The 16,913-nt window shown below is 34.7% G+C and overlaps 1 protein-coding gene across 1 annotated transcript in view; it reads right to left on the bottom strand.

Moving 5' to 3' along the window:
• The window catches only part of LOC125651075 (calcium permeable stress-gated cation channel 1-like), a 91,253-nt gene extending 75,918 nt beyond the window's left edge, over positions 1–15,335 (bottom strand). Inside the window, 4 exon segments of the mRNA XM_056165091.1 lie at positions 2,290–2,429; positions 6,085–6,234; positions 10,578–10,700; positions 15,200–15,335. Coding sequence (XP_056021066.1) covers positions 2,290–2,428 — 139 coding nt within the window. The 5' untranslated portion in view covers position 2,429; positions 6,085–6,234; positions 10,578–10,700; positions 15,200–15,335.
• Positions 15,336–16,913: the final 1,578 nt, after the last annotated feature.

Below are 16,913 nucleotides of genomic sequence, written 5' to 3' on the forward strand. Positions count from 1 at the left end.
AATGAAAAACAAGAGGCCCATGGACCACATTGCTCACCTTAGTCACTTTGCATGGCCCTGCTGTTATAATCAGCTGTCTTGATTTTAAAAGATTTTCTTTTTCAATCTTTATTTCCTATGAAAAAATTTAAAAGGGCCTTGATATGACTGAACATGACTTCACACATGGGAATGCCTCAACACAAATATGACTCACATGACCTTGCTGTTCTGGATGAAGGTCAAAGTCACATAAATCATGGTATAGCCGTTCCTAGCAAAAAGGGCCCTTATCTTATCCAACAATATATAACAACATAATGAAAAAATGCAACATAAACAATATATATCAAGTTTGGCCCCACCCTGGGGTTAGAACGCCTACCCCAGGGATCATGAAATTTACAATTTCAGTAGAGGCCTTCCTGCTCTACTTTACTATACATTTAGCTTTACAATATATGTCCCCCCCTTGTCCAAAAGATGTTTCAAACCAAATTTGAACAGAATTGGAACAGTAGTTATCAAGAAGTTAAAAACGTTCAATTGTTAAAGCATGACGGATGACGGACATCGCACAACAACAGATGACAACCAATTGCAATAGGTCACCTGAGTTTACATTTGTGTTTGATTTAGCATGGCCCTGCTACTTTTGAAATGAATTTGTTTTAACAATTGTTTCATTTAACGATTGCTTCATCAATTTCCTGTGTATTCCCCATTTAAAACTTTGATCCCCTATTGTGGCCCCAACCTACCCACAGGGGCCATTATTTGAACAAACTTGAATCTACTCTATATCGGAGTTTTCCTGTAAATTTTCATTTTTCTGGCATAGTGCTTCTTGAGAAGATTTTTAAAAGAATCTCCCTAAACATTTGCATGTAAAACTTTGATCCCCCATTGTGGCCCATCCTACCCTCAGGGACCATGATTTGAACAAAGTTGAATGTACTTAATGTCAGGAAGCTTTCATGTAAATTTCCACTTTTCTGGCCCAGTGGTTCTTCAGAAGATTTTCATATGACCCCACCCTATTTTTGCATATTCTTGTATGGCCCTTCATTTGAAGAAACTTCAATCCCTTTCAGCCAAGGATGATTTGTGCCAAGTTTGGATGAAATTGGCCCAGTAGTTCTGGAGAAGAAGTAAAAAATGTGAAAAGTTAACGCCAAAGACGACAACAGACGGTGGACAAATTTTGACCAGAAAACCCCACTTGCGCTTTTGGCTCAGGTGAGCTAAAAATTCTACCATGAACACTGCAAGCATATATACCTAAAATACTCAGTTACAGTTAAACTTCGATATCTCGAACCTCAAATATCTCAAATACCATGGATACGTCAAAGTGAGTTGGAAGTCAACTAGATTATCTTTGTGTATATTAACCTCAATATCCCCAACCCTCGGATATCTTGAAGTTTCTTCTTGGCCCCATCGGGTTCGAGATAACAAGGTTTGACTGTATCTGAATTTGAAGTCAAGGTAATATATATTACAGTTCATTCAAAATGTTACAGGGATAGATGCCATAATATTAACAAATCATTTGACCTTAAAGGGACAGATTCACGATTTTCCCCTAAATTGTGTTTTTCATTATTAATGATCAAAATCTACTGTCTAATATGTTTAAAAGATTCCACACAAAAAAATAATGCTATACATTATCACAGAAGGTCATTTTAAAGAGTTTATTATTTGTTTTGTAAACAAAGATTGCGGTATATTAATGTTTACGAAGTTTTCAAAAGAAATGGATATCGATCTAAGTTTATTTTCTATCACATTTCAAGTGCATGTATTCTCTAGATAAAATGTGTCATCTAAAAGTTAAATTTTTTACTGCAAAATTAAGATGCTTTAAGTTACGAAATTAACATTTCACTGGTTTGTTTGTAAACATAAAAAGACTTGAGTCTTTGTTTACATACCACAGAGTTATCATTAAGATACTGCTCTTATCCTTGCATTCCGAAGATCAAAAGTTTGGCTTTCAACATTACATAAGTTATACATGTATTTTTAGAGTTTAACATAAAAAATGAAAGATATTTATTTTGATAAATGTGAACCAGTCCATTTAAGGTCAAAGGTAAAGGAATATATAGGTGGGTAATTATGGTATAATACATTTTCTTATACAGCCTCTGATGGTTTGCCATGAGGAAAAATAATCAGTGTATGAAAATGACGCACATTATATTTCCTTAACCATTATCATTTCTGAATTTTAACAGATTTGAATGTTTCTCCCGTAAATTAGAAATAATCAACAATAATTAGGCCATGTACGGTACTAACCATTATTGGTCTGTATTCCATATTGTCTTAGGTCTGCCCTTTTTGGAGCTTTCCAACACTGCTGTGAAAGTCGTCCTACCAGAGTTATTGCCCCTGTACTGCATGGCCAAAGTCTTCTGAGGCTACATCTAAAGCTCATTCTGAAAACAGATTTGGCCAGTTACATAATTCAATGTCAAAAAATTGTATTACATTAGTATTGTGAAGAATGCCCTATGCTATTACAGACTGAATTTGCCTCTGCTGAGAAATGAACCCAGGAACTGGCCTGGCAGTCCAGTGCTCTACTGATCAGGCTAAAGGTCACAGCTAATAGGAAGGCCACATCTCCAAATACTACCACATTATACAGTTAGCTTGAAAATTTCAGTTTTGAACTTGTACCCTTAACATCGTCCGAATTATCAATATCTTTCCCAAGGTCATGTTGTACAATCTCTAGTACCATCTTCAAATTGTTAGAGAAGAAGCTCATCATGAACCATGATTGAAGAATGCAGATGAAATAGATTGACAATGACTATACCATGCTAAGTAAGTAGCATTTCTTACTAAATTAAAATGTCATTTCATGTGTACTTTAAACAGAGCGGTCCACACAGTTACAGAATATATTAAAACACATTAATAGATCATATTAATATTACAATATATTAGATAAGTTTATTTAAACAAGCATTCTGAGTGTATTGCATGGCAATACATAGTCCCCTACCGGTTGCAAAATTACTGTACCACAACAATATTCAAAGTTCATTATGTAGGTTATGGTAAAAGGGAAAATTGGGGAACCAGGATAGGAATGGTTGGAAATCAACTACTATTCGATTAGAGACTAGACCAGGAAAAAGGACAAATATATAATTAGGTTTAGGTCTTTAACCAAGTCAATAAACTGTGACATGTGGTGATCATGAATAATTTAGCTATATTGTTGTATTACTATGCTAGAAGTTTTAATGAGTGTAGTATTCTTATATACAGAGATACGAAACTTAGATTTAAACTAACAATTCAAACTACTTGATCTGTAACTTGTTATGGCAAAGCAATGTACCAAAAATATCAAATGAAAATCTGCAAGCACAACCAAAACAAGAGGCCCATGGGCCACATCGCTCACCTGAGTCACCTTGGCCCATTATCTGAAGACTCCATATATATTTGCATGTAAAACCTTAGTCCCTATTATGGCCCCAACTACCCCTGGAGGCCACGATTTTTGCAAACTTGAATCTACACTACATCAGAAAGCTTTCATGTAAATGTCAACTTCTTTGGCCCAATGGTTCTTGAGAAGAAGATTTTTAAAGATTTTCCCTATATATTTATATGTAAAACTTTGACCCCCCCCCCCCCCCCCCACTTGTGGTCCCATCCTACCCACCAGAGGGCATGATTTGAACAAACTTGAATCTGCACTATGTCAGAAAGTTTTCTTGTAAATATAAGCTTTTCTGACTCGGTGGTTATTGAGCAGATTTTAACTATATATTTGTATGTAAAACTTTGATCCACCTTGTGGCCCCATCCTACCACCGGGGGCCATGATTTGAACAAACTTGAATCTGCATTATGTCAGAAAGTTTTCATGTAAAAATCAGCTTTTCTGGCTCAGTGGTTCTTGAGAAAAAGATTTTTAAATGACACCACCCTATTTTTGCATTTTATGATTATCTCCCCTTTGAAAGGGACATGGCCCTTCATTTGAACAAACTTGAAAGCCCTTTACCCAAAGAAAGTTTTCTTGTAAATATCAGCTTTTCTGACTCAGTGGTTATTGAGAAGATTTTAACTATATATTTGTATGTAAAACTTTGATCCACCTTGTGGCCCCATCCTACCCATGGGAGCCATGATTTGAACAAACTTGAATCTGCACTATGTCAGAAAGTTTTCAAGTAAAAATTAGCTTTTCTGGCTCAGTGGTTCTTGAGAAGAAGATTTTTCCTATATATTTGTATATAAAACTTTGATCCCCTATTGTGGCCCCATCCTACCCCTGGGGGCCATGATTTGAACAAACTTGAATCTGCATTATGTCAGGAAACTTTCATGTAAATTTCAGCTTTTCTGGCTTAGTGGTTCTTGAGAAGAAGATTTTTAAAGTTTTTCCCTATATATTTGTATGTAAAACTTTGATCCCCCCTTGTGGCCCCATCCTACCCCCGGGGGCCATGATTTGAACAAACTTGAATCTGTATTATGTCAGGAAGCTTTCATGTAAATCTCAGCTTTTCTGACATAGTGGTTCTTGAGAAGATTTTTAAATCACCCCACACTATTTTTGCATTTTTGTGATTATCTCCCCTTTGAAAGGGACATGGCCATTCATTTGAACAAACTTGAAAGCCCTTTACCCAAGGATGCTTTTGGCCAAGTTTGGATGAAATTGGCCCAGTGGTTCTGGAGAAGAAGTCGAAAATGTGAAAAGTTTACAGACGGACGACGGACAAAATGTGATCAGAAAAGCTCACTTAAACCTTCGGTTCAGGTGAGCTAAAAAGTCTAGAAAACTGATAATTCATGCGATTTATTTAAGTCCAAGTCCCATAACTAAGTGAAAAATCAACGGGCCAAGATGAAATTCGAACTTGATCTGCAACTTGTTACTTGTAACTCTCTCTCGGACAGACAGACGGAGCGCAAACCTAAAGTCCCCTTCGACTTCGTCAGTAGGGGACTAAAAACAAGAGGCCCACAGGCCTTATCGGTCACCTGAGTACTAGTGAAAAATTATCACTACTCCCAAGGGCTATGAAATCTAGAAAAAAATTCCTGTTCTGAATATCTAAGCTAAATTTTAACATTCAGCAAATTAGTATAAAACAAGATGTGTTCTTCCAACTTCAATGCCCACAAAAGTGCATACACTGATGAAAGGCTCCACATAATATAATAGATGTATTAACATTAAAACATTAAAAGATATGACTAATTTGGACCCATCCTAGAGTCAAAACCCTGGGTTGTGAAATTCACCATTTTTTTTTGTAAATCTTTTTCTGCTATTCCTTAGTATGCATTTAGATTTTATACAGTATTAGCAAACTTACACATAAACACTATATACTAAGTTTGGCCCCACCTTGGGGTCAGACCCCCTATCCTGGGGATCATGAAATTTACAATTTTGGTAGAAGCCTTCCTGCTTTACATTTTAATGCATTTAGTTTTTCTTAAACATGTGCGGTTCTAGAGAAGATTTTTTAAAACTGGTCAAATTTGGGCAGTTTTTGCCCCACCCCTAAGGCCCCAGGGATGCTGGAGTCCTGAAATTTACAATTTAAGTCTCCCTTGTCCCAAAGATGCTTCATACCAAATTTGAAAAGAACTGGAACTGGTAGTTATCAAGTTAAAAATGTTCAATTGTTAATGGACAACAACCAATTGAAATAGGTCTTGAAAGCCCTTGAAAGGTCAGCAAATATTCAGAAAAAAACTGTGTGCAAAAAATTTATCCAGCATTTATTTATCTTCTTCCATGTGAGTAATTAAAACAATTAATTAGTGCACATCGAATGTCAAATCAGAATAAAATAACTGGTACTAAACAAGAAGTCAGTCAGCCATAAAATTGTTCTGATAATATTAAAACTATATACATGTACAAGAAATTCAATTTCATCTATTTCTCTACTTTAATTTTCAATATAAAATAAACTTTTCTCTAAATAAAACAACTAAATAAAGTAAATACATTCATATAAATATACAAACTGCAAGGATTTAAATTCAAAAAAATTGACAAAGATTATATCTATTATTAAATTAACAGATATTTGTGAAACTTACTTTGCGGTATTTTGTGTGTTCTATTTCCTAAGTAGGAGTTCAACAATCAGTCTAGACGTCATGCTTATAGTCCAGATAGGTGAGGTCTCTTGTGTAGTCCAATCAACACAGAGCTGATTTTGCTGTTCAAAGTCCACTCTCAAAATGCACCTGTCAACAAAACAATAAACAAAGATGTTTAAATAGAAGCTTCTTGAGAGAAATCATACCTGACAGATATCACATGTCCTTGTAAGTTAGCAGGGTAGAAAGGGTATGTATGACAATGATGCAATACGAATTATCATGATACATGTGTGTATGTATGTGTGTGTATACACAATATGAATACAGTGTATTATACATGTATATTTAAAATTTATTTTAAAAAAATTTAATTCAGTGTCCGGCATGAAATATTAAAAGCAGTGAAAAAAGCAACAACACAAAGTTTAAAATATTTAACTCAGACACTTTCATTTAAAAATCCTAAGGCCACAATTTTAACTTTGTATGGTGGGTTTTTTTTTCCTCTTCTTCTTCTTCATTATTCTAGATATATGTTATATACATTTTCAGGGTCCATAAAACTAAAGATTTAAAGTTTGAAAAAAAAAAGACTTATTTTCTTTTATTTTACATATATCGGATCATGGTTTGTTTCCGGTACTTACAGTGATCTGGAATATACTATAGCATGAAATGTAATATGCAATTTCTCAATTTTACTAAAATTTATTACCAAACTTATTTTTTTAATTCAAAATACAAATAGCACGGACAAGCAAAATCTTTCTAACACATGTACTGAAAAGATAAACAAGAGGCCCATGAGCCACATCGCTCACCTTAATCTCGGTTGAGATTCGGCTTGGCAGAATATTTGGACTTACGCCTTCACCGAACTCGGAGCAGTCCTTCATAATTCATGGAAAGTTACTATCTGCTTCGACCGGTTCTAGCAATTAATATGCACTTAAGTGACACTGCGGTTCACTTCAAATCAGTTAGTTGACTATCAAACTAAATCTGTATCACTATTAATGCTGTATTACGTACCATCTAAGTATGTAAATTCCATAAAATAAACCATCACTTATTTTTCCTTTCAAATGAAGACTTCAATGGCGCAATATGTTATCTCCCAAAATTGAAGAGTTCCTATAGTTTGTTTTTTAAATTAGCAAAGTGCAAGTAGGTATGTAGGGACACAATGTATCAGTAACTAGATAAAGTAGACTATAGGAACTCTTGAATTCCAGGAGATAAAATATAGTGCCATGGAAGTCTTCATTTGAACGGAAAATTTAGTGCCTATTTTCATTTTGGGATTTTTATACCTAGACGTATAAAGCAATACAAAATTAATAGTGATAGAGAGTTAGTTTGACAGTCAAATCACTTATTTGAAACAAACACCAGTGTCAAATAAGTGCACATAAACTGCTAGAACTGGCCGAAGCTGAAAGTAAATTTCCAGACATGAATTATGAAGGACTGCTCCGAGATTCGGTGAAGGCGTCAGTCCAAATACTCAGCCCAGCCGAATCTCAACCAAGATTACGCTCACCTCAGCACCAAGAGTTCTGATTCAGAACTGAAGTCAATTTAACAATTTTATAAACTTGAATATATTGAAAAACATTTTAATTCATAATGTATAACCATTGTTAAACTTCGAATAAATCTAAAACATGAAGATGCATGCTGTATATTTATTCGACATTCTATGATGCACAGATCAAAGAAATGCACATCCATTAATCTCCAATTTCAACCAATTACATGTAATTAAAAGATTATCAGTACAGTGATACACATTAAACTTCTACAAGAAAAATAAATATACGGATTTAAAAAATAAATACATGGGTTTAAAAAATAAATACATGGGTTTAAAAAATAAATGCATGGGTTTAAAAAATAAATATGTGGGTTTAGAAAATAAATACATGGGTTTAAAATGTAATACTAATTACTTATCAGTTTACATCTTCAGTAGCCAAGTGTCCGATCCGCTTATACTCTCATGAGAATAAGCAAAATTAATCAGACACTTTGCTAGCACAGATAATCAGTTTCGACCTGAATAGACATTGTGTATTGCCTAAAAACAGCAAATCAAAGTCTATTTTTCTGATTGTTCTGCAATCATACCTAAAAACAGCAAATCAAAGTCTATTTTTCTGATTGTTCTGCAATCATACCTAAAAACAGCAAATCAAAGTCTATTTTTCTGATTGTTCCGCAATCATACCTAAAAACAGCAAATCAAAGTCTATTTTTCTGATTGTTCCGCAATCATACCTAAAAACAGCAAATCAAAGTCTATTTTTCTGATTGTTCTGCAATCATACCTAAAAACAGCAAATCAATGTCTATTTTTCTGATTGTTCCGCAATCATACCTAAAAACAGCAAATCAATGTCTATTTTTCTGATTGTTCCGCAATTATACCTAGTACTGTTTTTACACTAATACTACTCAGTTTTTACTTTTCGTGTTTTACAAATACAACAGTATATTTCATAACTGATCATTTTACTTCATTATCATATACGTTACAAACAATTAATTCATTTATGACTGAAGGATATTTGACATTCAACAAAAAAAGGAATCACCTGTGGTCCGACTGACCAAGATCACACAAGTTGACCCTGTTCCCAGTGTGTATAGTTTTGTTGGACTGTACAAGGAAAATCAGCATTCAGAACAGATAAAGAAACATGTATTCTGTTTCAGAAGCTGCAGTTGAATAGGAATAAAATTCTTGTTTTCTTGGATGATGCAGGATATTCTTCTTTCTCTCAAAATGTTGTTTGAATTATAAAACCTATTATAAGTACATATCTTATGATTGTTCCATTTGTTTTCATATAATGTGGCTCATCTGTGGGTGTACAAACAACGATATCGTTATATCATGCATACTAGCAATCCCATCTATTTGTATTGGAAAACCTTTTATTATATATTATACACCTATTTACTGGCTATGAGGACAATAGCAAGTTTATTGTCCACCAAGACTGCAACTATTTCCCCGAGGCGCAGCCGAGGGAAATAGTTGCATGCTGTCGAGGGAGACAATAAATTTGCTATTGTCCGAACAGTCAGTAAATAGGTGTTTTATTATACCAAAGTAGACTTTACTTGTGTCAGACATATCAAAGTGAAGTAAACTAACATTCGTCATTAGCCTAGATGGAATCGACCGAGGTGATCCGAGTGGTAAACTAATTAGAGTTATCAGACTTTGACGTCACAGAGAAGAAAACGCGGGAAAATATAGCATCCGGTAAATAGTTTCGAGACTATTTCCCTAGGACAGATAGTTCAGAAACTGTTTCATGGCTAGCGTTATCCAGAAGAAATAGTAAATTTATTCACCTAACATTTATATAGCAAAAACATTCTGAGGTATAATAAATAAAACTATTGTAAATATTTATCAAGATAACATGGAAATTGTCACCATGTGAAAACCATTATTTCAACAGAGATATGACACAATGTTATTTTATAACGTCATAATATGTAACAGTTGTAAAATTTATATAAACACGGTTTTGAAAACAGCAACTAGTGATGAAACGATTGTCGACGATGATGGATTGTCGGTTGTTTAGAGCTCTATGATGCTACAAATAGATTACAAAATAAAAGTCGCCGACATCATTGACCAAAAAAAAAATCCGGAAATCATTTCAATTTTGTTCAGATTTTCTTTTCTGTACGTCAAACCCAATAAAAAAACAAGCAAACAAAATGGTGGGAGAATTAACAATAACAATTGCTATTATATTCGATTATCAATCGATTACATGTGTTCGATTATTACCGATAATCGATTATGGTGTTTGGTCCGATTGCCCATGACTAACGGCAACCATTACAAATCTAAATTTAATGTATTTAAAAAATAACAACAACATATTATGGGTAAAAGACATCTTAAATGCGGCACTTTTTCAATTTATACACACAATATGTGCCTCATTCCGCAACGTTTATGGATAGTCATAATGTCCTGGAAAGTACCATTGGTTTTACGGAACGTTGATACAAAGTTTGTGGATGAAGTATTTATGGAGACGTCATGAAAGGGAATTTGACGGCTCCGGTCCGTTAACGCAGAGTTTGCGGGTCTGGAAAGTTTACAGAGGCTTCGTGAATAAGGTACCTAATCGGTTAATAGTCCTTTGGACCTAATGTTGTATTGTTATATATACCATGTCCGACTCTAAATAGACCTAAGATTATTTGATTTGGCTTGATGTTACGCGCAGAATCCCCTATGGAGATTTTGAAAAGTTGACATACCAGTCCAATAATCCAATATGCCAATATTCAGAACCTTCATTGACGCACAGGGGCATCTTATCCGCTCTGTTCTCTATCACACATATATAAATGTATTTAATATAGAGGGCAGAGCTCTTCCTATAGGTAACATGTATATACATGTTCAATAGGAAAATATAGAAAACTAATGAAAAATTAAACCATACCTATGGAACTTGAAAAGTTTGGTCCCAATGGCGTCGATTCAAATACTAGCGTGTGGACATGTATTTCTCCATTTTGAATCTCGTTTACCCAAGTTCACGTCGTTCTGAGATGTTATATAAAATCTGTAAAAGCATGTAAATCTTATTTTCTTAATCGTATATAATCATTCCTCGATTAACACGATAGTAGGTCATGTCTCCAATGTTTGTGTATTTGCTAAATACCGACGCTGAATATGACGTCACAATGCACTGTTTACATTAGTTGCATAGAGTCTCCCGCGTTCGATGAATTGGCGGATCAAAATGTCTAAAGTTAAAATACTTTGATTGAGCTCTGTCCTTGCACGTTAGGTGCTAATATTTTGGGATAATTTTTGTCCTGTTATGGATCTAGATACTAATGCCAATATTTTTGCTTCGCCCTCAAACACGGTCGGCTATATACTGTTATCTGCAACGTGTTGCGTATAGGTTTTCGGGTACTAAAATCCCGAGTACATTACGATACCAAAATATACATCGGATTCGTATCCTCTATATAAAAAATTAAACTTGCAAGAAAAATTTTCTATGAATATCACGGAAATTGCCTAAAATATAGAGAGATTTATGAACAATATTGTATGCTTCATGCGGCTTATTCCGTTATATACCATTTCTCTTTGAATTTATTTGTTTCTCTTTCACATGTACATGTCTATATCAACATTTTAACAAAACATGTGCCCTAATTATTATCAATATTATTTACAAAATTAAAGTATTACCATCATGCTATTATAGCATCTAATATCAAGACGTTGCAGGCAACGCTCCACAGTAAAATCCCCGATTTTCTCGTAGAGCGTTGCAAATAACAGGAGTATATATAGGGCGATGATTCTTATTTTCTCGGTTAGGAATCAATCTAAAATGTACATAAAGGGGGAGTTTTCCAAGGAAGAGGGTTTTCTTGGGGGGTACCATATCAGAGAAAATGAGGCTTGGTTTCCTTTGGGGGGATCAAGCTAAATAAGTTTATTAGACGAAATAAGGCCCATCTCTATAACTCAATAACTCACGCATAGACGAAATAAGGCCCATCTCTATAACTCAATAACTCACACGTTGCATGCAATGCGCCACAGTAAAATCCCCGATTTTCTTGTAGAGCGTTGCAAATAACAGAATATATAGGTTGACGATTCTTATTTCCTCGTTTAAGAATCAATCTAAAACGTACATAAAGGGGAAGTTTCCCCGGGAAGAGGGTTTTCTCGGGGGGGGGGTTACCATATCAGAGAAAACGGGGCTTGGTTTCAACGCTCCATAGTAAAATCCTTGATTTTCTCGTAGAGCATTGCAAATAACAGGAGTATATAAAGGGCGACGATTCTTACTTCCACGTTTAAGAATCAATATAAAATGTACATGGTACCCCAAAAAAAAACCTCTTCCCGGGGAAACTTCCCCTTTTGGTGCATTTTAGATTGATTATGTTTTGTACATATGTTGATAATCTCTGTAATAAAGGAAATAAAAGATGAATGAACAGTGATTGTTCTGTCTCATCACAGAAAAGCTCAACCAGTTTATCCAATGTAAAGTTTATTGAATAAAGCAGGTAAAAAGCTACAAATAAAGAAAGTCGCATTCAAATAATCATTCAACCATTTCAGAGTTCAAAATATCGAAAAAGCATTATGACACAAACGGTGTTCCATATTAAGAAAATTTGGACAAGGTGCATCTTCTAGAAATTATTAAATCCTGATAAATTCATAGTAATAATACTTTCAGAAGTGTACAAATACAAGAATAAGTGAAATATATCGCAACATAGAATATAAATCGGTTTAAGAAGCGCTATTGGGAAATGGCACATTGTCAACAATACGGAGCATAAATTGAATTGTTGCACCAAATCTGACTAAAGAAACATAAACTGTATCTTGCATATAAATCAGACATAGGAATAATACCAATAAAATCACATTACTCACATCGTGGTGGTGTACAAGTTCCAAAACAAACAGTTCTTTTACCGTGGTGTAACCACGTGCGTCCATTGATCGGGGGAGATAATCAAAGTTAAAGTCTATGGAGCGCAATACGTGTAATAGGAATACACTACAGTGATGAATCTAACGCTCTACGAGAAAATTGGTCATTTTACTGTGGAGCGTTGCGTGCAATGTCTTGATGTTAGATGCTATAATAGCATGATGGTGATATTTTAATTTCGTAAATAATAGAGGGCGAAGCCCTCTCACGGCCCGAAGGGCCGTGAGAGCGGAGCTCTCCCTATAGGTAACACGTATATACATGTTTAAAAGAAAAATATAGGAAAATAATGAAAAATTAAACCATACCTATGGAACTTGAAAAGTTTGGTCCCAATGGCTTCGATTTGAATACTATCACGTGGACATGTATTTCTCCATTTTGAATCTCGTATACACAAATTCACGTTGTTGTGAGATGTTGCATAAAATCCGTAAAAGCATGTAAATCTTATTATCTTAATCATATAGGCCCTAAATCGCTCCTGGTCTCGAGTAACGCAAAATTGTAACTTGTCTCCTCCTATGTTTATGAATTTGCTAAACACCGACACTGAATATGACGTCACAATGCACTGTTTACATCAGTTGCATATAGTTTCCCGCGTTCAATGAGTAGGCGGATCAACTTGAAATGTCTAAAGTTAGAATACTTTGATTGACCTCTGTCCTAACACGTTAAGTGCTACCTTCGGGATATTTTTTGTCCTGTTATGGATCTACATACTAATGCTAATACTTTTTGCTTCGCCCTCAAACGCGGTCACGCCGTAAAGCATATTATCTATGATAATTAGGGCACATGTTTTGTTAAAATGTTGATATACATGTAGACATGTACATATGAAAGAGAAACAAATGAATTCAAAGAGAAATTTTTATAACGGATTAAGCCGCATGAAGCATACGATATTGTTCATAAATCTCTCTATATTCTATGCAATTTCTTTGATATTCATAGAAAAAAAATTTTGTCAGTTTAATCTCTCATAGAGAATACGGACCCGATGTATATTTTGATATCGTAATATATACTCGGGATTTTATTACCCTAAAACGTATACGCAACGCGTTGCAGATAACAGTATATAGCCTCACGGTCACGTCATAAAACATATTAGAGGGCGAAGCCCTCTCGTGGCCCAAAGGGCCGTGAGAGCGGAGCTCTCCCTATAGGTAACACGTATATACATGTTTAAAAGGAAAATAATGAAAAATTAAACCATACCTATGGAACTTGAAAATTTTGGTACTAATGGTGTTGATTCGAATATTAGTGCGTGGACATGTATTTCTCCATTTTGAATCTCATCTACCCTAAATCACGTCGTTGTGGGATGTTACATAAAATTCGTAAAAGCATGTAAATCTTATTTTCGTAATCATATATAATCACTCCACGATTAACGCCATGTTTGTTGTTGGGTTTAAACGCTGTTTGTAAATTTGCTAAATAACGACGCTGAATATGACATCGCAATGTACTGTTGACATCAATTGCGTTTTATTTCCCACGTTCAATATATAGGCGGATCAAATATCCAAAATTAGGATGCTTTGATACAGCTCCGTCTTCGTGCTAACTTTGGGTTGTTTTTGTCCTGTTTTGGATATAGATACTAATGCCAAAATTTGTTTGCTTCGCCCTCAAACACGGTCACGCCGTAAAACATATTACCGAGCAAAGCTCAGACGGGCTGAAGGCCCGTCCTCGAAGCAAGGCTCTAAAGGTAACACGTATGTAAAAGAAAAACGTCAAAATCAGCAAAAGAAAAAGAGATAATCTCTATATACGTTCACTGAAATTTTAGTAATCCATATGGGCGCCGCCATTTATTTTTTCATTACCTGCATGCTTCAACAGTTATTCGTGTTTTATTTTGAATGTCAATAATAGAAGACTCTGACGTGCAATTCGTAATTTAAACACTCAGTTTGTTCAAAGTGAATAGTATAATTATCATTGTAACAGGTTTTAGCAAATAAATACATATAAAACCGTAATACGACTAAATAGATGAACGAGTTCATGAGTTTCTTTGAATAAAAATATACGATAAAATTATGGTTACTTTTTTTTTTTTTTTTTTTACAATTTTGAATCCATTGGTTAATTTTGTTTAGTTTTAACCGCCTTTTCATTGCATACGGAATGTATTATTGTTGTTTATAATTGTTTGCTTTGAAAACGAGAAAAAAGTCGAGGCTAAATGTGACGTCACGATGCACTGTTTACGTCGCCTTGCGTTTTATTTCCCGTGTTCAATGAATAGGCGGATCCCGTAAAACTGTTGTCCCCATACAAACCCCTTTAATACTGAGATGTTACTGCGTGTTTAGCGCAGTGAAAATTTCATTCAAAATATATATTTTTAAATGAATCATAATCTACCGTACTTAACAGAATTATGATTACCACTTGGGACACTCCAATGACCATTACATTCTTCGATCGGTCCAACGGTCACACCGTATACATATTATATGTGTGATACAGAGCAGATAAGATGCCCCTGTGATTGACGTAATTGGCAGCAGGCATCAGCAGTTAGCTGTAGTGTATGGGGTTACATTTACCTGTATCCCTTCTTCAACAGGATGTTTCCATTAGAGTGAAAATTTATTGAGAGGGACGTTAAACAAAATACAATCAATCAATCTCCAACACGCCCGGTTACACGGCAACAGAACACTGAAACAGCTCTTATACTGATACCGGATACACATCTTTGCCAAGAAATGTTAAAGTCTGTTGTTAAATTTCCGGATTTTAACATTAATATGGAGTATACCGTTACACGACTCGAAATTAACATGTGCCCGTCAGTCTGTGACTGGTTAATATTCTGGCGGACTGACTGACATTTGTTTTAGTCAGTCCGATGGGACTGGTCAATTTTCTAAAGCATCATTTTGGAAAATATACTTATGGAATCTTAGGGACCGGTCAATATTTATTGGGGGGTTGGGACCGGTGCAAAATGCAATAGGACACACATTTATTTTGACTTACATACTGATAGGACTCCAACTTTTTTTTATTTTCAACACTGATAGGACAGCTATATTTTTATTTTTGCAAATGTATCAATGAACAAAAAATATCATAAAGTATTTCAAACTTTTAATTCAACTATCTTACAAACAATAATACTGAATATTGTGAACATGCTTTATTTCATGTCCAAGTTGAACATACTAGAGACAATTTGTAATAAAATACTGGACCTTTGAAAATGATAATATTGAAACATGTAGGCTAATTCAAAATCACAAAAGAAGTATTCAGCTGTGAATAATATTGTAAAAATTACATGCAAGTTTGAATCTACTCTATTGGAAAATATTTATAAGTTAATGTAATAGATAATATTTACCAATAGAGTTTATTCAAACTCTTACCGTAAACTCGGAAAAAAGAAACTGTAGTAAAACTTAGTTTCTTTGATATGACGACATACATAAATAATATAGTTACTCAGTCCGGTAGCACCAAAATCAATAAAACAACTCACAACCACACACAAACCATACTGACCTTTCACACTCCTCTCGCTATACCAGTCAGCGTTCATCCCGGTGAATATGAATGAAATGAAACGTCTTACGATGAAATGAGTAATGTAATGTAATTATATTAGTATGTTAAACATGACTTATTTCATTCCGTGACAAAGATATAGGGCTCACGGAGGGTGTGACTTAGATAGGACACATATTTCAAGCGCCACTTTATGAGGCAGGGGGTGGGGGGGGGGGGGGGGCGAAGCCCTGGTGGGGGGCCAGGGGGCGAAGCCCCCGAAAGCTCCTGGATTTTACCGATTTTATAGGGCTTGAAATATATCTCCTATTTAGTCTTTTGTACTATTTTCTATCATTTTTTATGAGGTGAAATTAATGAAATGACGCAAATTTTAAGGGTTTTTGGAAAAAAATTACGTACTCCCAATAAAGTAATTCAAGGAATCAATAGATTTTGTCCCCGAAAGCTCCTGGATTTTACCGATTTTATAGGGCTTGAAATATATCTCCTATTTAGTCTTTTGTACTATTTTCTATCATTTTTTATGAGGTGAAATTAATGAAATGACGCAAATTTTAAGGGTTTTTGGAAAAAAATTACGTACTCCCAATAAAGTAATTCAAGGAATCAATAGATTTTGTCATTTATTTCTCCGGGAGTGGAAGAAATTATTGCTTCTTACATTGTTTTGTACATTTTTCTAAATAAGATACCACGATTTACGTTAAGTTTGAAAACTTAAATCCGCCACTGATATATATATATATA

This window comes from Ostrea edulis, chromosome 5 (genome assembly GCF_947568905.1).
Source record: "Ostrea edulis chromosome 5, xbOstEdul1.1, whole genome shotgun sequence".
In the NCBI taxonomy this organism is placed as follows: Eukaryota; Metazoa; Mollusca; class Bivalvia; order Ostreida; family Ostreidae; genus Ostrea; species Ostrea edulis.